A 22,989-nucleotide genomic window follows, 5' to 3' on the forward strand; every position below is an offset into this window, starting at 1 on the left:
GCTGTTACCATGGAAACACCTCGGATGCTCGAGCCAACAAATATAATAATGGGTACGTACATGCATATATGTATCTCGGGAAAATGCGTTTGAAAAAGCTTGAAAAGTATCGGCCTCGTGTGAATCGAAGCGTATTTCTTGTCAGATAGGGAATATCAAGAAAAAGAAAGTCTCTGGAGACACTGTATTCGTACAGTGAGATTCAAAAAAAAAAAAAAAAAAAACAAAAAAGAAAAAAGAAGAATAATAAAACTTTAATAACTCCTTAATATAAAAACGTAACGAGCAATTCTAAATTTTTACGTATTTAAGTACGTTGTTAATAATTAAAAGGAAAATAGAATTTTCTTTTTCTTTTTTTTTTTTGTTATTTTTCCATTGCCCTTGCAGAAAAAAAATTACAAAATCACTTTGATTAAGCTTATTATTATATTTTACATTTAAATCATTTTCACGTATGATTGATTATATCAGTTGTGTTTGAAAAAAAAAATATATATATATATATATTGACATTTTCTTATACAGACTGTACATGTTCTATTTATCGTACTCGATAATTTCAAAGTTTGTCGTTTTGTTTCTCCTGGTTATCGTCATCCTTAGCGTACTTCGAAATGGATAAACCAAGCATCTCGAGTTTTTGCCCACTGCAACGCCCTTCATTTCCTAAGTGCTTTTGCTCTTAAATCGACGTTAATACATTCGACCTTACTCTTTTTTTCTTTTTTTTTTTCTTTTTTATTATTTTCATTCTTTTTAACTTTATTCCTTTTTCTTTTTCGACGGTAGATACGATATTTCATTCAAGAACGAAGTAGCAAATCTCACTATCGACCTTTTCGTCCATTTCAAACGTGATCGGAAGTACTCACCACACATACTCATACACACACACATATATATATATATATATATATGTATATATATATGTATATATATATGTATATATATATGTACATACGAGCATCGATCCTATCGAGAAAGACCAATAACGAGCAATGAGGTTTTCCCTTGTAAATTAGCTAATGGAAGCTCATTAAAATTTATATCACTATTCAATAATTCTGTTTGAAGGAGTTGCATTTCTCTTGAGAACATATTTTCCTTCGTTTGCCTTTCTTTTTTTCTTTTTTTTTCCGCAGTTGCTCATTTTGATGCAATATTTTTTTATAAGTATATATATTAGATCTTTCTGGTTCACGAAATATTATCATTAGTTAAAATCAGCTGATGATTATGAATGTGACCTAAATTGTACTCGTATATACATATGCATATATCTAAATATAAATCACTTTCATACGTTGTGAGTTTAAGTGGGTTTATGTTTATGAAAATGGCCTTTAATTATGCCATAACTAGAACGATACGAGAAAAATACGTAGAAAATTATCGATTTTGTTTTAATTTTATGTCATTTACATAATCGATCACAAATATACATCTTTATTGACGCAAGGTGTGTGAAAATATCTTTTCTTTTTTTTTTTTTTTTTTTTTTTTTTTTAAAGAAAAGAAAAAAGAACACTTGGTGGTTTAGTTAAAACAAGGAAATCACTTCGATCATCGTTCTCATAGTTTTCTACCACTTCATTTTCTCTCTTAACAAAGGAGATTGTTGTTTCTTGAAATTCTCATCCAAGTGAAATCATTTGTCAAGGACTAGAACGTGATCGATAAGGCTTCTCGATTCTTCCAATGGATATTAGAAAAGATCCGTTCGTGATATACCTTCTTTCTCCCCTCGACCTATCTGATAACGGATAACACGAGATTCCTTTCCTGAGAATGTTTGAAAATGTATGATGAAAAAAACAGATGTAGTAATAGGATATCGAACAAAATAGTTCCATCAATGGAAACATCTTTTCGATGCTTTGCATAATGTCAATTCGATGAGATCCATGTACTTTAAAAGAGATTCGATATACATATATTATTTACATAGCAAAATATTCAGACGCCTGTATTAATGATGTCCTCCTTTGCATACTTGTACGAAGGGTGGGCTATCGTCAGGGGCACAATAATATAAAAATTTCCCATAACGTGGAGTAAGTATCTGATGATCGATACGATAAGTGTATATATATATATATACATAAGTATGTATATATATGTATATACATATGCATTTAGACCATTTGGAGATATTTTTTGAAGGACGAGTTCGAAGGACCTCGTTGCTGATATCGACCTCGTTCTCTTCAGAAAGAGCGAAGAGAGCTCTGAAATATTCATGAACCATCCGTTTCGAGTTCCTTTTTTGCATCGCCGAGCATAGAAGCCATTCGACAAGATTTCTAACGATGCCGAAAATGCTGCCTGCATAAAATCCCAATAAGCTTTTCTCGAGCTCTTTTACTTCCTCACTTATTCTTTCTTTTTTTTTTTTCATCCTTTGTCTCATAAATAAAAAATTCTCCGTCTCGGAAAAACCCCAACACAAGATTTATATTCCTTTTTCCCAAATTAATGTAATTAGGATCGACGTCCGTCCGTGTTCCTTTTTCTACCGCAATGATCTTTTCTATTATTCTGTCTCCAGAGGTAAATTTGCTTCAAGAATTTTTCTCATTTAATAGACACCTTTTCTTTCTCTAAAGGAAAAATTAAGTTTAGAAAAAAATAGTTAAATAAATAAAATGTTATGAATGACATGTTGATGAATCTATAGAATGATTCACTTTTAGAATAACTTTTAAATCACAAAAATGTCGTACGGAAAAATTTTGCATTGAATCAATCTTAACGTTACATAGCGTAATTCATTTTTATTGTTGATATAATTATTTCGAAGATTTTAGGATCCCTTATTTCTTTTCCTTTCTTTCTCTTTCTCTTTTTGATGGAACGTCATATTTTTCGAAAATTTTCAAGAACATCAAGTTTCAAATAAATCTTAAATTTGATATAATTTACGATAAATTTTCTTTTCGATCGAATGTCGTCTAAAATTTTAATAAGTCAACGTTGTTTATTCGAACAAGTTTTATTTAAATATATCTAGCTTTGATATAAAAGACAAACAATTTTTTTGTCCAACACATAATTTAGAAGTTGTTCAAAGCGGGTCTTTTAGACTCTACCACAGAGTGTAAAAAGGAACACATACGAGATGAAAAATAGGCAGGCAGCGTGTTATTCAAGCTTGCAAGTTCTTTTCTTCTTTCATTTTGCCGATGTTAGTATGTATTTTTAAAAGTACACGCACGAAGCGTGCTACGAAGATGAATTGCTAGATGCACGAGTCTTTTTAAAGTGGCGAGAACGAAAGTCTGGGATCCATCCTCGTAAATTCATTTCACATTCTGTTTTTTCTTTCTTTTTTTTTATTTGATATATATATATATATATATATATATATTATTTTTTTTTGATTTATATCACGACACAGCGCGATGCGAATATAAAAATGTGGGTCACTCGTACGTTTTCGTCGATTATTTCAATCAGCGTCGATTTTATCCATCTCGTGATCGATCTTTAATTCTCAATTTTCATTAATTTTCTAATTTATAAAAATCAGTGATTCTTAACCAACTGATAACGTGGATAATAAAAAAAAATTTAGTAATCGGATTGATTCAAAATGAAACGATCAAATGAATATTCTGAAAATAATAAAAAGATATATCTCTCTATCTTCTTTTACATAATACTTTTTTTCACAATTTAAAGTACATACAGATAAATAATTCTCTTTAATATATCACAAAACTACTCTCGTATTCCATATTAGGTAGAAAATTATTCGAAGTTTGAAATCCAACGCGGACACACACACACACACACACACACACACATAATTCTAAATGAATACTCGATTTGATTCTGTTTCTAAAAGAGATTAAGCTACGTAACCAAAATTATTAAACTACGCAATTTTCAAGAGTGTTCATTAAATTTACAAGTAAAATAATTCTTCTTTCAAAATGACTTAGCTTTTGATATATTTGAACTAGTAAATAGATATCGATTACTCCTTGTCTTTAAACCGATATTTTTCGTGTAATATTCATCTTAAAGAAAAAACGAAAAAAAGGAAAAGAAGAAAAGGAAAAGAAATGAAAAATGTCTTGGTGTACTATGATTGATAAGATCTGCTATAGCGAACGTTAGCGTTATCGTTAACGAAACTCTTGCAAATATTCAACGAGAGAAGATCATAAATCATGCATCTCTCAAAGACAAAGGCAAACTCCGTTAGGATCCTCTAATTTGCTTTGATAACGTGCTGCAGCAACGTTGATTGCGAACACGCTTCGTTATACGAACGATATCATCCCTCGTTGGAAAATCCTAAACTTTCCTCCCTCTTTACGTTCTACAACGCTCTGAATGACAAAACGCTTTATGGTCATGCCTCCTTTTACAATTTTCACCCGCCTCGCGTTATCACGAAAATAAAAATGTTGATAAGATTATCCACGGTCTTCACTTCTTTTTGAATCTATTTTTCTCTCTTTTCCCAATGCTCCCCCCCCCCCCCCCCCCCCCCACCAATCCTCTTACTGCTAACGTTTACGGAACAAAAGAGATAGTTGAATATTATTTCATCTTCCTTGTTAAAGTAAAATCATTCTATCGAATTTTCTACCTTTTTTCTAGCTTTTCTTTTTTTTCTCTTTCTCTCTCTTTCCCTCTTTCGCTTTCTCATTCATTCTCGTTAGGATATAATGTAAATTGCATTTAAAAAATTATTATTAAGACCAAAATGCTTCTTCCATTATATTATTTTTACTTTTATATATACTTACTTTTCCCTTCATTAGGTTATAATAAAGTTCGTAAGGGATAAAAGAAAAGAATAATTATAATCTCTCACATTTTTCATCTATTGTATCAATTTTTTCTTTTTCTTTTTTTTTTTTTTTTTTTATTACAATTAATTTATCTTTTATCTCAATTAGATCGTAATAATAGATTCAATAGAAAATAGAATAGACTTCGTCCTATATAACAAACGTAAGAGATTAATTCATAGAATTTAATTGTAAGATTAGAACAAATACATTAATATTCATTGCATCAAACGAAATATATAAATCGTAGAAATCAGATATTCGTCACTATCAGATATAAAAAAATATATATATATTATATATTTTCTCTCTCTCTCTATATGTATATATATAGAAAAAGATAGAAAGAAACAGTTCGTAGAATTGAGAAACAACTATCCTATTCGAATCAAAACTTAATTGATACGCGTGCTCTACACCTGAGCCGAATCTGATCGAATTCGCTCTTGTGGTCGAACGTAAATTGAATTCCTCTGTATATCGGTATTATTCAGAAACAATATTCCTATTCAAGAGTAGCACTACTTTATATATAGATTTTTTTAAATAGTTTTCTCAAACTAGTTGTTAATTTAATTTCATTTACGTTAATTATATGAGAACAAATTTAAAGATCAGAATAGATGTAATCTTTAAAGTCGATGATTATTCAATTATAAAATTTAGAAATATTATGTACCCTGACCATAGGCAACCTTCATACATGTATGTCCGTAAGGAAGTCGTAGATACAAGCACCAAGATATTTTACAAAATAGGAAATATAATGATTGGAATAGAAACTATATCTTTGGTGTTTGAAATTAACGATAGATAATTAGATCTTAATTCCACCAAATCATAATTTTGAAATGACTATGCCCCTTGCGATAGGCAAATTTTCGTACAAGTAGGCATATAAAGAAGTCTACAGGCGCTTAAATTGCATCGTATAATCTATTGTAGGTAACATTGGAAATAACAGAATCAAACAGGATGCAAGTAATAAGAAACTTTCCGAAAACAAATCTACAAGACTGTTCGCATGTCGACGTTAACTTTATTATTAAATTATCATGGCTTCCATGAGAGATCCTTTTACCAAGATCGTTACAAGGCTGCTCGTATTTTCACGCAAAGCTTTGCTTTGTAACTACTATTTCGCATGCAAACAATCCTTCTCTCTTTGATTTACATTGTCGATTGAAAATTTGATAGTCCTTTCGAACGGGAATAACTGACGAATCTAATCACAGATTATAAAGAAAGATTTAAATTGAATAAGATTGATTATGACAGTAAATAGAGAAAGAAAAGAATATAAAAAAAAAAAAGAAATGGTGAACAAGTAACTTTAAAATTAAATGCGAACGTACAAGGTACTATGTCCCTTAAGTAATCGATATTTCGTTTGAAAGTTCATGGAATGGAACATTATACCTTCGAGTCTTTCTACAGGGTGCCCTAAAATTTATCACTTTGCTTAAAACATTATCTAATGTTTTTAATTTCTTCATGTCTTTTTATTAAATTATTATTTGTTAAAGACAGTATATCTTATTTATCAAGAACAGTATGTCTATTTTATTACTTCGTAATTTTTCATCGTACGAAAGAAACGATAAATTTTAGAACATCCTGTACTCGACACTTAAGTTGAGCAAAATAAATGATACGATGTCTCTAATAATAATAATAACAACGTGAACACGTGTAGAAAAATCAACCCCTGACACAAATTGCAACACTTCTTTCTATTCACTTTTGTAAAACATAGAAATGTCATTTAATCGGCAAACAACATTTGCATCGTGCACTAACTTTAGTCCATTATAAAAAAAGTAAAGTCGAAAATCTAAAAGAGCGTTTCTATCTCTCGAGAAAAAAATAAAAGTACAAATAAATAAATAAATAAATAATATTATGACACTCTGAATGAAATGATATAATATCTTTTCGAAATATTTGGATAATTTCGGATTGACGAATACTTTTTTACTGAAAATTTTTCAAAGAATGTGTTTGGCAATTTCGCTGGTTACTAGCTATTGCACTCCGCCCATCGAACTTCCTCAAACATTGGCATACTTGACACGGGTCTTTGCTTGGTTACGTGTTTCTACGTAACCTCGATAAAGTGTCCCTTGAAAATAGCATCATAGGGCCGGCTGGGCTATATTCCTTCAATGTAATCGATAAATATATATATATATATATGTATATATGTTATACATACGTATGTATATACACATATACCACGATATGGAATTATATCAAGACATAGATGTGTATGCGTATATGCGTATAATACGATCAAAAACGATATTTCACGTTACTCTTGTCACACGTGTGACTTTTTCGAGTGGGATATAAAAAGTTAGAGGGTAAATGTACAAAGATAAACTTCTTTCTTCCACGTCCGTCCGATAGTTTCAGAAAAAGTACTCTATGACATGGAGATCGTGATGTGAAAATATATCGTGGAATATGTACTCGTATGAAATAAATAATATATAATAAGAAAATCAATTTTTAAATATTAATAAAAAAGAAATAGATATATATAAAAAAAAAGAAAATAAAAACACAATATGAAATAATAATGAGACGTAAAGTATGTAAAAGTTTATAATATAAAATGAAAGAAAAGTAAAATAAATAGTAGTAATGAAAAAAAAAAAGAAAGAAAAAAAAAAAAGAAAAAAAAAACAACGAAATCTAGGTCATCCGATGAATCTATCTATAATCGTTGAATGATTCGAATGTTATTGACGTTGTTTGATATTCATTAATTAATTACGATAATGAACGTGACAAATTTGCAGATATTTCGTTAGCGTTCGAACGTACGAACGAAACGAAAACAATTTTGAGTTTATAATGAAAATCCTTATCGCCAGTGATATCGTTCATAATCGCTTTTAATTAATTATTATAAAATATTAAATTATTAAAAAGATAAAGCAATAAATGTACACAATGACATTCTTTTTCTTGAATATTTATTTAGTTGTGTAGGTACTATTTAAAAAAACAAAAAAAAAAAAAAAAAACTTTTATACCAAAGCAAATGACTTAACTTTCGTGGATTTCTCTTTTCCATGAAGAATCGAAAAGTTTGATATTATTCGACTTTAAAATAGTCTCTTTTTCATATATCCATGATAAAAAGAAATTAAAAACTTTCATTGGAAACGGGATGTACGCACATTCACGTTTACGAGTTGCCATAAATTTTGAATTGATATACGAAAAGAATAAAAGAAGAAAAATGAAGAAAGAGAAGAAAAGAAGAAAGGGGTAATGGAAAAATTTTGATAAATTTACCGATAAAACGTAAACTTATCCGAACGTAACTCTATTTGATTTATTATTCGGGCCAGACCATTTAATATTTTCTAATTTATATTCCCTCAGTGAGTATAACCGAATTCAAGGAACTTCTGTTATCGTCGATTTATTGATTTCGATAAGACCAAAAAGAATCTGACATATATGCATAATACAACGCGCTAAAGTAACCTCGTATAATTTTGTTTTCAAATCGAAGAATCTCTAAAATCTTTCGTTAGCGATCGTATTGATCATTTCGATGATATACTGTTGCATAATTCGTATTGTTTGCTTTATAAATTATTTTCAATATTTTATAAAAAAAAAAAAAAAAAAAAATATAAAAAACGAAGTAACTAATAATTTTTTATCGAACTGTTTTGAATGATACGTACAGAACAAAGAAAAGAAAAATATCTTTCTCGATCAACGATATATCTTTTAAAGAAAAGGAAGATTTAAGTCAGTTTTTTTTTTCTCGACGCGTTCAATATCAATAAAAAGTCCAACCAAACGAGAGACATTAACCGTGAGCCGGTAGGATAAAGGAATAAAGAAGATAAAAAGTCCAAATGGGGTAGTTCCAACTGGCTTTAGCTCGACTAACGGAATAGAAAATTCCAATTTTCATGGTAAAAGACAGCCGGTAGGATCCAACGAAGAAACGCTTCTAATTTCACTAGAAAAGCATTTAAAATCCTTCCGTTGTAAAATAATATTTATAATAAATCTTTGTGCGTTATCCGGTAAATCTTTTGAAGCATTTCATGTGAAAAATTGTCTATTGGTAATTCAATGAGAAGAGGAAAGAAAAAAAAAAAAGAAATAAACGATAAATTTATTTTTCATTTTCCAAAGATATTGTCAAACGTATTATTTAATGATACAATTTAAAAAGGAAACGAAATTTCTTGTAATCTCTAATCGATTTTTTTCTAATCAATTTCTTAATCGATCTTTTAGAATAAAAAAGAAAAAGTTAACGATCGATCGATTAAAGGTCAATTTCATCAAGTTATAAATTTTGAAATTGGTGTGCCCCTAACGATAGGCAACTTTAATATACGTGTGTATACAGTGAAGACGTTATCGTAGGCGCCTAAATTCTTCCTAATCCATCATAAACTATAACGAACGAAGAAAATTAAAGAGAATGGAAATGAATGATTATAGTTTTTGAAAGAGAATTTTTCAATAAGTCAGAATATATTCGAATAGATGATATATGAAAGAAAAAGACTTGCAAATAAGAAAGTACAATTTGCGATATTTTTCCCTCACAAGAATGACATATGAAACAACAGGTAGAAGGAAAACAAGGGAATGTAACAATGGTAAACGAATACATACAAAACATACATTTGACTTTCTCGACCACTGATATTGCGTGTTACTCAGGACAATGTATATGTTTATGCATGTGCATATGCGTGTGTCTACATTTGTGTATTCAAAGTTTATCCATGTGCCTTGCATTGTCCTCATGAAAATGGCCTCTATACATAAAGTGCGTACTAACGAACACACGACTATAACCCTGATTATACACATATACACAGTGTACAACTTTAATCAAAGTAGAGAAAACAACGTAAACGTAAACTTTGTAATACGACTTTTCGTAAAATTAACTTCATATACAATAAACGAATTTGTATCGCTAACATCTTTTACTACCATTAGATACGAGAATTTTATTTTTATTAGATATTAAAATAAATTTCGCTTGATACTAACTTTTCTTAAATTGAATGAAAACGAATTTTCTTTTACTTTTCTATAAACAGATATAAACGTATATCTCTTCGAAGAGAAAAATTTTCTTTTTCTTTTAAACAGAATACTCGGAAATTTATTTATATTATCGTATTATTAACTTTACGATTTAACGTTAACTACGATATAAAGAAAAATGAAAAATTTCTGCTTTCAAATTTTCAACGAATGAAATTATTTCCATAATCGAATGGCGCACATGGTTAACATTAAAAATGAAAAAATGAAAAAAAAATAAAAATGAAAAAAAAAAAAGAAAGAAAGAAATATATAACAAAGAGCAGATATAAAATTTCCTGAGCAAACAATATTTGATGATAATAAGCATGAGATAGATAAAATCTTGAGGAAAAATAGAAGGCTTCTTGATTTGTTAAATCGTTCATTAAAAATGGAGCAGTCGTTGCTTGCAAGTCGTGGGAATACATTAACGCTCTTTACGAATAGAGAAAAAAGAAAAAAGAGAGAGAATGAGAGACGTGATGGTGGAAGAGGGAGGAAAAGGGAGAAGAGGAGTTTGCGTTAGTGCAACAGCAAGTGCAGTGGTCTCGAATCGACCTAGTTCAACCTTGTGCATTTACAGAACTACCCAGAGGTATAAATAAACGAGTACCGTACATTACAAGTACCTACCGACAAGTAAAAGGCATCCCCTCTCACTCTCACTCTCCCTCTTTTTCTCCCTGTTCAATTGGTTTTGCACATTGCTAATACGTATTTTTAGTCACGTCGGGTGTTTATTCTAATCTCAACATTGGATATTAAAACAATTATACTTTTAATCGATAAGATTTGTCCAGACCATAAATAATATTGTAGGTTATTTATCAACTCTATGATTATTATTATGTGGTTCAATTTATATGATAATTACAATCTCATATTTATATGTATATATATATATATATACATTATTTATAATATTATTAATTGCTCTATGATTTAGATACTAATATATGTATGATTGATAATTAATATATATATATATATATATATATATATATATATATATATATATATAAATACATTATAATTTCTTATAATAGTATTAACATTATGATAATACAAATAGAATTTATCTAAATTTTACTGCTTAGGCCACTTTCGTATAAACTACATTAACACGCGATTAATATAAATTTAAAACAAAGGAAGAAAAAAGAATTAGATAGATTATTTTTCAATGGCAAAAAAAATAAAGAAAAAGAAAAAGAAGTAAAAACAATAAAAACAAGAAAGACAGAAAAGAAAGTTTAATTGGAATTTGGAGGGAACATTATATTGGGGGAAAAAAAAAAAGAGAAAACAATTTCTAGGCATTTCCTTTAACAAGTTCAAAAATTTCAAATTCCAAGGGCGCAAGAGGAAGATCCTTTAATTTTTTTTCTTTTTTTTTACTGGCGTCGTAAACCAAGACGAATCAAAGGAAATATGTCGATTGATCTCGAAATGCAGGAACCATTTCCTGTCACGTAAGGCAGATAGAAAGCCATGAAAAGTCATGTACGTCCAAGCGATAGGGTATCGGTCTGGGTGGAAGGATGAAAAGAGTTCCACGTGGAAAACTAAGAGGATTCTCTCTCTCTCTTTTTATATCTCTCTCTCTCTCTCTTTCTTTCTTTTTATTTCTCTTTTTCTTTCTTTCTCTCTTACACCAAAGTCCGAAAGTGCTCTTCGTGTCTCCTTTATCTAACGTCGCTTTCTAGATGCTGCACGAGCGCATCGCATTCACCTACCACCAAGCATCTCTACCTTTCTATAATATATAGTCCTTTATCTTTTTTCTTTTTTATCTTCTTCTTCTTCTTCTTCTTCTTCTGCTTTCCTCTCCTTCTTTCTTTTTTTTTTCCACTCTCCCTCTTTCTCTCTCTCTCTCTCTCTCTCTCTCTCTCTCTCTTTTTCTCTCTCTCTCTCTTATGTTTTTTCGGCCGATACTCCAAGAAAACCCAACTTCAAGCTTAGCTTTCTGCTATCACTTCAAGCACGTACCCTCTTTTCATCAGCGAAAATGCTCTAGTAAAAATAAAAGGAAGGAAATAAAGAAAATTGAGAATAAGCCCATTCAATTTCTCTACTGACTATTCGTAATTCGTTAATATATTATGATCTTTTTATTATATAACGAATTGCGTATTATTTCTTTGTTACTTTTTTTTCTTTTTCTCTTATCTCTCTAAGATTCATTTAAAAAGAAAAAGAATCTTTTCTCGTTCAATTTCTATCGGCAAGTGGAAAGTATTTTTTTTTCTTCTTTCTTTTTTTTTCTTTTTTTTTTTTTTTTAAGTATTTATACTTTTAATATAAATAATATTGTACAGAGAAGAAGGGACAAAAACGAAGGATAACAGAAAAGGAACAAAAAAGAAAAACGAATGAAAAGAAAAGATGTGTACGAGAAACATTTGTCTTTTTTTTTTTTTTTCCTTTTTCATCAACAACTGTTAATGCAATTAATTATCATTTTTATAAATATTTAATGAATTTTATCGAGGAGAAAATCGGAGTAATGATTAGAAGTAATGACTATTCAATATGAGAGTCATACGACAAAGAGAAATTCTCTAATCTGTTGTTGTGCATAGGACCGAGTGTAACATGATAAATTTATCGTTGGAACTGAGGAAGAGAAGTGACGGGAGCTTGCGTGAACAGTTATCCTAACAGAAACATCGATGAGAAACAACGTCGAGGGCCGTGCATGCAGCTGCAAACGTAACCTTAATTAATATAACAATACAGACGAGCTTCGAAACTGGAGACTTTACTAGATACCTAACAATTCCGACAGTGTTAGATATATATATATATATATATGGGACTATTGTTAGATCCTTCAACATTATCCTGTGCTGATCCAACGTAGAACGTGGCAGGACTGTGAATCTAATGCGTATCTGTATTAAACCAGATCCTTTTGATCAATCGTTATTTCTCTAATCTCTTTAGACATGTCCATTTGCTATTCCTTTTGTAATTCTAATCATTTTGAAGTACTCTTTTCGTCATTTTTTCCTTCGCTTTCTAATTAATCTTAAAAAGTTCTCTGTGACTTTAAATCTTTATTCGGATGAAACCATCTTTGTGTTCTAATCATTTTATAAAGTTTTCTCTCTCTCTCTCTCTCTCTCTCTTTTCCTTTTTTTCTTAGTCGTATTATTTGTTCTAATTAGTTTAAAGAATAATTGTATTCAATTGTTCTAATCTCCTTGAAAAGAATCCTTTCTGTAATATTTTTAAGTAATCCCAATTACTTTGAAAGATTTTTCTTAATTTGATTCTAACGAAAAAAAAAAAAAAAAAAGAAAAAAAAATATTCTCTACGATTTCTCTAATGATTTTAAACATTTGAAAAATTCCTTTACGAGCTCTTTTACTTAGAGATATAATAAAAATTGTGAAAAATCTCATTCGTGATTACTTTCCTTTTAGTATTACTCGAATTTCATCATTTCCATGTACTCGATCCTCTCTTTCAAAAGATTACGAAATATTAATTCTCTTTCTAAGATACACTCATTTTTCATTTTATTGCCAGTTCGATTAGAAAAGAGGAAGATAGAAGAAAAAAAGTTAGAGTTGTACGTGGAATCGATCGATCTTCAATCAAAATGATTGATTGATCGCATAGACGACAAAATTTCTAAGTTCTCTTGCTCCACAAAATACTTATCCTCTCGTCGTCCTTCGAAGTTGGAATGGCTTTTCGAAAAATATCTCGCGTGGTTGAAAGTTGAAAAGTTAAGGACATTTGGAAAGGACATGAAAGATTTTGTGGTAAAGAAAAACGTTAGCAGTCGCATACAGGAATCCTTGGGATTTCTTTGAATGTTCACGGACAGCTGTCCTCACGAGATGAAAAATTGAAAGAGAATTTGAGAAAAGCTAAAAGTATCTAAGTTATTATGCTAGTATTTTTTTTTTCTTTTTTTTTTTCATTTCTTTTTTGTCTTGTTTTTTAATTTATATGCAATCTCGGAATATTATTAAAAACAAATATTTAGCGACAAAATTAAACAGATGATTTGTTAATAATAATTTTTATACTCACAAATAAATGAAATAACGAAATAATGTTTATTACATCAAGTAGAAAATGTCAATTAATAATCAGCCCATCTATTAGGAATGAAATCATTTGTAATATATCATTAACATGAAATTAATTAAAATTAATAAACCCGATTATATAGATCAAAATATTCTAATACGAATAATTCGTTGATAATATCGAATAGAAAATGTCGATGTATGATTTACTACGTTTAAATACGATCGATTCAATGAATTAAATCCTTTAACGAAGATCCAAGAAAAATCTATATTCTAAAATTGATAAAAAATTTGTAAAAATAACTCGTGATAATAATGTCACAATATTAATAATAATTTAAGTTCGATCGTTTTAACAAATAGAATGGACATTGTAATATTGCTGATAATTCCAAGTACTTAGTAGAAAATGTCAAATTATAATCGGGCAATGAAATTTATTCCTAAAATTTAATACCAAACGTAAAAAGTATAATATTAGAGATTTCGGACGTGGCTTATCAAGAATCTCACGAAGCTCATAACTTGAAGCTTCGCTCTCCGTTTTCATCGTACGTCCTCAGCGTGTTTCGCCAACGATCGATCGTATATTTCGTAATGTCTCGACTCGAAACGTTTCGACACGCGAAAGCCGAGCTAAGCTGCGACTTTCGTTTAAGTAGTTCCTCGCCGATCCAAAAATCCTTGACGAGAAAAACTCAAATGAATCCTCGATAAAACTTCAATCTCTTTATTCGGCCATTTTTATTTTCAAAAGGATTTTTCACTTAAAGAAATTCTTTTAATCTAATTAATTAAGAAAATTCTATTAAATCTATCCAAAGCTAATTAATTTTCAATTCTTTTACCTATCGTACAATTATCAATTATCAAAGATATATAAATATAAAAGTAAACGTATGATAAAATAAAATATATATATATATATTTTTTTTTTTTTTTTTAACGATTGGTTCGTTCGTTCAACATATTATGTAGATTAAAAATAATTTTATTTCTAGAACATTATATAGTCGATTGACAATTCTGAAACTAGTTGATTGACATTAATTGAAACTTATTTATCATAATTTCTTTAGCTACCAGTCACAATTAAACTCAAAATACGTGTTTGAAGGAAGTTTTGTTTCTAGGTTACCCCACGTTTCTTTCTCTCTCTCTCTCTTTCTCTCTCTCTCTCTCTCTCTCTCACATACACACACACACACAAACATACTCCTTATATCTCTTTCGTAATCCAGTTAGAGAACTCAGATGCATCAGGATCTTCTCTCGATTCCTTTAGAAAGCAATATAAGTTTCACATATGTACAACTTAACGTAAATAATATATAGAAATTCTGGACTCGTCGAAAAGTCAAGTTCTTGTTTCGTACTCATGTGACACATAATATATTATGTACTTATACCTGGGATATATTATCCAGGTATATGTACTGTATATACTCAATGTTCATGTTCATTCTCGTTAGTTGCTTTTGACTCGACAACTCGTTCGAGAATTTTCCTTCCCTTGTTCTCGTTTTCACGAAGTAGAAGAAGAAGAAGAAGAAAAAGAGAGAGAGAGAGAGAGAGAGAGAGAGAGAGAGAGAGAGCGCAAAACCTAGACTAGTTGCTCGAATTAATTAAACAGAATTAATTGGAACCTCTTGAAGTTTCCCGAACTAAAGTTTTCCTTTTCCTAGGAGATTCGATTCGAACCGTTAACAAACCAAGCATCAAGTCGAGTCTTAAGTTAGTGTTAAAGAGAGTCGTTGAAATGGAACATGGCCTTAAAAAACAAACAAAAACTAAAAAAAAAAAAAAAAAAAAAAAAAAAAAATAAAAGAATTAAAAAGTTGAAAGAAAGAAAAGGGAAATAAAAAAGAAAAAAGAAGAGGAAAAAAAAGGGTCACTCGTTGTGCTTTGTGCGAAAGCATGAAACCTTTTCAAAGGATTTCCAGGCTCGCTTTCAACGTTCCTTCTATCTCGCTTTCGATAATTGCACGGCTATACAAACTCTATCCTTTTCGTAAGATAAACTTTTTTTCTTCTCTTTTTCTTTTCGTTTATTTGTTCGTTTGTTTGTTTGTTTTTTGTTTGTTTGTCTATTTTGTTCAAAATTGATCGGGCTTTGATACATTAACATCGATCCTCGTTATTATGTAAATTTTTTAACAATACGATCGTTAACGTTATCGCTGTAATAGCATTTACATGCTCGTTATTATTATCGTCATCATCTTGATCGGCATTAAAAATTATTGACAAGATTTGAAAAATTATTATAACGAACATTATCGCCAAGATAAATATCGCGATCGTAAATATTATTGACAAATATCAAAGTTGATAAGAGAAAAGAAAAAGAAAAAGAAAAAGAAAAAGAAAAAGAAAAAGAAAAAAATAACGAAATAACAAAAAACTTCGCATGATCGTAAAGGTCACATCGAAAGTATAAGAGAAAAATACAATGGACGATATAAACTTGGAAAGTGATTCTTAAAAATGATGAACAAACAACTCGTTTCCAGAAGAAGAAATCTAGCACAATTGAAATGCACATGACCTATAAGATAACTGAACGAGACGAGGTATAAAACGCGAACTCGGTTGACTTCGATCAACAGTTCAGTTTGCATTTCAATGACGAGAAATAATAGAGGAATGTACAAAGTCTCTAGATAGTTTCTCATTTCTTTTATTTCTTTCGTTAAAAGCTATAGATACATACCTACATATATATATATATATATATATAACATACATATATATATACATATATAAACATACATATATATATAAACATATATGTGTACGTATGTGTATGTACTTACTCACATCGTAACGACACGAATAGGCCTGGCCTTTTCTTTTAAAAGAAAGAGGCCATCACGTTCTTCCGACTAGGAACCGAGAGAAGATTAATGCCCTTCTGACTCGTCGAAAACAGAGTGCGGTGGAGGGACGGAGGAAAACGAGAGGCAAACGAGTACGACGTGCCGATGCAAATGTGTTAGCGTAATTGTAATTTACATGTTTATAAAGCTCGTTTGCATGTGATTCGTCTCTCTCTCTCTCTCTCTCTCTATATCTATATCTATCTACCTATCTATCTTTTTCTCTCACCTTCTCTTCGTTCTTTCCTTCTACCTCTTTTCCTCTTTTTTTTTCCTTTCTTTTCTTCCTTTTTTTTCCTAGACGTCTTTTCAACGGAAGCTCGTTCCACGGGTGCACGCTATGACGTCGACCATACTTCGTCATAATTAAATCTAAAAATAGAGGGGACGTGTAAAGGTAATGGGAAAAAAGAATGTCGATAAATTGGATGGCCAAAAGAGGAGGACAAAATTTTCATTGACACGTATCTCTACTAAATAGGGCTCTTCTCTATCTTTCAATAACACACAACTCTTTTTTAATAATACAATCTAAAATTCGTGTATTCTTTTTTTTTCGTTTCAGAAAGGATTTAGGCTCGTTAAAAAGATTTCGTCTATTTTTTTTTATTTTTTTTTTATTTTTTTTTTATTTTTTTGATACGGAAAGAACAAGAAGATTGGGATTGCAAGTCTTTTCGATAATAAATATTTTCAATTTATAAGAGAAAAGAGAATGGAGATAGAAAAAGTGAAAGCAAAAAGAAAAACTTGTGAAATCATTTTTTAAATGTAATTTGTTATAACTCTCTTCTTTTTTCCTTTTGTTTTTTCATTTCAGGTTGAAGATGCTGTCAACGAATTAGAGGGTATAGATCTAACGGATCCGGATTTGCATAAGGCAGCGACAAAAATTCAAGCGAGCTTCCGTGGTCATAAGGTTCGCCAAGAGGTTTCCGTTGCTCCTAACACCGAAGCCGAGGATAAGAAATAAGATGGCGGTCGGGCGTGTCGGCCATCTTGGGAAGAGGACCGAAAGTGATTTTTTCGTATATTCCCAGGAAGCGATTAAGGCAGCTAGTTTCTCGAGAAAGAAAAAAAAGAGAAAAAAGGATGGAGAACAAATAAAAAATAAAGGGGAGGAAGAAGAGGAGGAGGAGGAGGAGGAGGAAGACGAAGAGAAAGAAGAAGAAGAAGAAAAAGTAGAAAATGAAGAAAACCATGTTACAAGATCTCCTCCTTTAAGCGAAACGAGGACGACAAATTGAGCGGATCATTACGCGAACGTCGGATCAGTTTCACTTTCGTTCCCTTTTCTTTCTTTTTTCTTATTCTTCTTCTTCTTTCTCTTCTCTTTTTTCTCCTCATTCATTCTCGTGAATTCGTTCGAAGATATTCATATTTCTTCCTGAATATTTCTTTTCTCTTTCTCTCTTTTTTCTCTTTTTTTTTTTTTTATTTTCAAATAAATCCTCAAACTTTGGAGAAGAGAAATTTCCGACGATGCTCGACATCGTGACGTGTTTGAAACGAGCAAGAAAAAAATTATTCAAAAGGGGGGTGGAGACGGAGGGGAAAGAAATCGACTAGAAGTAAATGTCAGATTTTTTCTTTTCGTATTTGTTATCAAAAAAAAGAAAAGAAAAGAAAAGAAAAGAAAAGAAAGAGAAAGAAAAAGAAAGAAAATGAAAGGAAAGTAAAGGTAAAGAAAAAAAATAAGAGAGAGTATATATAAGTGAGTTTTCGACGTCCATATTTTTTCCTTATCCCTATTCCTCCATCAGTCCCATTTTCATTTCCTAACGAATTCGATGCTGTGGTATGTGAAATCAATGGAAAAGCATGAAATACATCATTCGAAAGGATCATTAAAAGCTCGAATGTGATTCGATATGATCGAATACCGAATCTCCGTCTGTCTATCTGTTTACCTCTCTTTCTCTCTTATACATATATTTATATATATATACATACATAGTTTCAAGCAAACGTCGTTGTCGTCTCTCTCCTACCCTCTTCCCTACCCCCTAACCCTCTTTAGTGGGCTTAGAGCAAAGCACCGGTATAATTATCGGAAGCGATTCTATTTCGAGCAAGGCTAGCATACATACACCTAGATACATATTACATACATAGATACATAGATACATATATATATATATATATATACATACATACATACGTACATGAATACATACATATATGCATACGTATAGAACCAGCCTAAAGGGATATGTGCTTACGCACCTAGAAATTTATTACAGTGATCTGTGTACGAGAGATGTAACCTGGTAATTGATTTATGCTTTGACGCGTGCAATCGTAATGCCCATTAATTCCTATTCTTCCTTAGACCTCCCCCACTAATCACTTAATCTCTTTTATAAGAAGACTAGATATAAAATAGATATCTAATTTTTCGAATGATTGTCAAAGTATGATTAATATAAATGAAGGATAAGGAAAAAGTAATTCGAATGACGATCGAAGCTCACCAAAATTTATTACTATTATTATTATTATTATTATTATTATTATTATTATTATTATTATTATTATTATTATTATTATTATTATCATTATTATTATTATTATTATTATTATTATTATTATTATTATTATTGTTAGTGCTTAAGTGTACATCGACGGCATTTAAAAAATTTTGAAAAGCACAACACAATCGGTCCTCGCATTCACCGAGCCAAACTCGAGCTTGAAAACAAAATATTTAAACAAAAAACAAAAAAAAATAGGGAAAAATAGAAAAACAAAAAAGGTATATATTAAACTCCTTCGAGAATAAAAAGTTTTCAGTCGATTCAACACCACGTACGAATTTATTAATCACGAAACTCATTATAAACTACCAAATTACGATGTATGGCGAATTATAGAGACGTTTGATAATCCATTTGAAAGTTAATATATATATATATATATAACGCGTAAAAAGCACCCTCATCTGCCCCACCTGGCCAACCCCCATTCCCTTTTTTCGACAAACTTATATACTCTCTTTACCGTATATATTATGTACGTATATTATTATTGTTATTATTATTATTATTATTATTATTATTATTATTATTATTATTATTATTATATTGAAAAGATAAAATAATTAAGAATAACGACGAAATATCTTATCGAATTGATAGTAAACAAAAAAAAGAAAAGAAAAAGAAAGTAATAAGTTAAATGATTAATGAACTATGAGACGCATACGTATGAGATACATTTTAATTGGTACATATTAATTTCGATGATTCATTGGATCTTATTGTAAGAAGAATTATTCAAATATTTATAACTTTGTAATTTTTCTTTTTGATAATTTTAATTATTCACGGATATTGTATGCGTAAGTATGATAAGAATAATTATAAAAAGAAATTTTCTTCATACACGCATGTAAGAACAATTGTCTATCCTAAGGGGCTCATTTTCTCAGAATAATTCATCTGTTCTTCCGATAGTTGGCGCTCCAAGCAATCGTTGACATCGATCACTCATGATCGTAATACTTAGCTGGAAACCACACGCGATGGACGTTTGAAAAATAAATATTAGAACGAACGAACTCGTTGTCATTGATCTATTATCACGAACAAATTTATGAATAATTCTTCTCGGCAAATGTCCAATGTTTTTTATCAAGAGAAAAAAAAAAAAAGAGAAAAGAAGAAAGAATAATATTTCACATGCGAATTTATTTTTTAACGATGAATAACGAACAGCCAGTATTTCAATGCGTTAATTTAAAATATCTCGTTGTGACAAACACACACACATACACACACATATGTTAAGCGCTTATAAATCCTACCTTTTGCTGGATTCGACTTTAATCATGTTCAAAAAAAAAAGAAAAACGCAATTTACGTTAACGAGCGAATGTAGATCATTGTACTGCCAAGCAAGCGATAAGAGTCAGTGTCATAAAATCTAATTTTATTCTAGTCTTATAGTTTTTCCTATTATTTGTAGATAAACAATCATGTAAATGATCGAACAATGATCCGATGTTTTTAGCAGGCCTAAAAACGTATAACGCTAATTAAAAAAGAAGAAAAGTAAGAAAAGAAAAGAAAAAAAATGCAACTAGCTTCTTCGTTTCCCGAGCATTGAGATTATTTTTTTTTTTTTTTTTTTTTTTTTTTTAATAATAACAATAATAATTAATAAAAGAAGAGGAAGAAGAAAAAGAAGGAGAAAAAGAAAAAGAAAATGAAAATGAAAGAAGTAAAAAAGATCATGGGCCTTTGTTGTTTGGGCCCATCCAGCGCATTAAATCGTTCTCGATTTTTCTTTAGAATCGTATTTATCGATATTAATGATTATACAGAGATGCACGAAGCGACACGATTATTTTTGAACAATTGTATACATATGTATTTAACGATATTATGGACGAAGAATACATAATGAGTCGTCGATATTTCTGTATGTATGTACAGAGAATTTCGTGAAAATATTTCTTAAATATTCTCGTACGATAATACTTCACTAGAAAAGAAAAGGAAAAAAAAGAAAAAATGAAAAATTCACGTGGATTGAAAATTTCTTTGAGATTAAAAAAGAAATTGAATGAGAAAGAGGATAAGGAAGTTATACTTCGTAGAGAGATACATACCGATATATTGTAAAAATATATAATAATTTCTCTCTTTCGTATAACGTTCTAAACTGTGAACGAGAACGAAAAACGTGCTTGAATTTGACCTTCGGAAACATTCTCAATGTTTAGAAGTTAGAATCCAACTAACATATATATTACAAACTCTTTCTCTCTCTCTCTCTCTCTCTCTCTCTCTCTCTCTCTTTCTTTTTCTCGCTCGCTCTTTCTTTCTATTCTCTCTTCTATCATGGTTACACTTTGAAATTTTTCATTTGATTTTTTTTATTACAACATGACGATACTTTGTCGATTATCGAACGATTCAATAGATAATGTCTCTCCGTAATAATGTGCGTACGTATACGAATCACAAAAGTGCGATCATGCGAAAAATGGGGATTCCAAGTATATAATAATAACGCGACTCGTGACGCTTGATAAGAGAAAAATAATACCGAAGGTATAATAAAACTGAACATTTTCACACGAAGAACTTCCAATAATCGCTTATCTCCGACGTGAATTACGAACTTGTGAAATGAGATCGATCGATTCGTTTTACCTGAAAGAAAGGAAGAAAGAAAGAAGGAGAAAGAAAAGAAAAGAAAAGAAAAGCAAGAAAATGAAAAAGGAACAATGCGATTACATAAAACGACTTAGCGTAATTTTTGGCTAATTTTATCGTCCTCGTATAGCGAGATACACGATATCTCTCGACTTTAAATATTTCGGCTTTCTTAAGAAAAAAAAAAAAAAAGAAAAAAGAAAAAAAGAAAAAAAAAGAAAAAAAGGAAAAAAAAGAAAAAAAAATCCAAAATACATTCTACACATTCCACGTTATTTATAAATTATTAAACTATCGCTTGTGTAAGAAGCTAACCAAGAAATGTTTGACGATCGTCGAAGATGTTTGTCACGTTAATTATTTAATATCGATATCGATAATGTTTTAACTGTGAATTCTTAACTATGATCGGTAAGGAAATTAGCTTGAAATTTTCATGAATTTTTAAAATATTTCTCATATAACGTTAATTATCTTTATTCTATCTACCTCTCTCTCTCTCTCTCTCTCTCTCTCTCTCTCTCTCTCTCTCTCTCTCTCTCTCTCTCTCTCTCTCTCTCTCTCTCTCTCTCTCTCTGTAATACTAAATGCTTCCAATCTTAAACAATTTGATAAATCTCCCATCGAGAGGAGTAATATATTTGTTGAAATAAATAGTTGGGAAGGATTTCTTCTATCGTTGATTATGTACAGCTTAGATAAGAAAAAAGAAAGAAAAAAAAAAAGACAACAAACATTTTCGTCGATACGACGTCATTATCACATTAAACTAGATTAGCTATGCACAAAATGCTGCAATATACATATATTACAAGGATGTAAGAAGAAAAAACAATTGTAATGTTTAAACGAGCAGTATCGTGTATGTAATCTGTTTGTGTATAAAAAAAATAAATATCCATTAAATGTATTAACTAAAGGCACGTTGATTATAAAATTACGTGTCGAAATTGAACTGCTTATATACGGAAACATTTGTTTTTGCTTCTTTTTTTCTTTTTT

At 30.1% G+C, this 22,989-nt stretch overlaps 1 protein-coding gene across 1 annotated transcript in view; it reads left to right on the top strand.

Annotated features, from left to right (window-relative positions):
- Positions 1 to 22,901, top strand: part of LOC124430534 (nuclear mitotic apparatus protein 1) — a 56,526-nt gene extending 33,625 nt beyond the window's left edge. The window contains exon 4 of the mRNA XM_046977254.1: positions 17,646 to 22,901. Within this exon, the coding sequence (XP_046833210.1) occupies positions 17,646 to 17,798 (153 nt within the window). The 3' untranslated portion in view covers positions 17,799 to 22,901. The remainder of the gene's footprint in view (positions 1 to 17,645) is intronic.
- The last annotated feature ends 88 nt before the right edge of the window (positions 22,902 to 22,989 follow it).

The sequence above is a fragment of the Vespa crabro genome, chromosome 19, assembly GCF_910589235.1.
Source record: "Vespa crabro chromosome 19, iyVesCrab1.2, whole genome shotgun sequence".
NCBI lineage: Eukaryota > Metazoa > Arthropoda > Insecta > Hymenoptera > Vespidae > Vespa > Vespa crabro.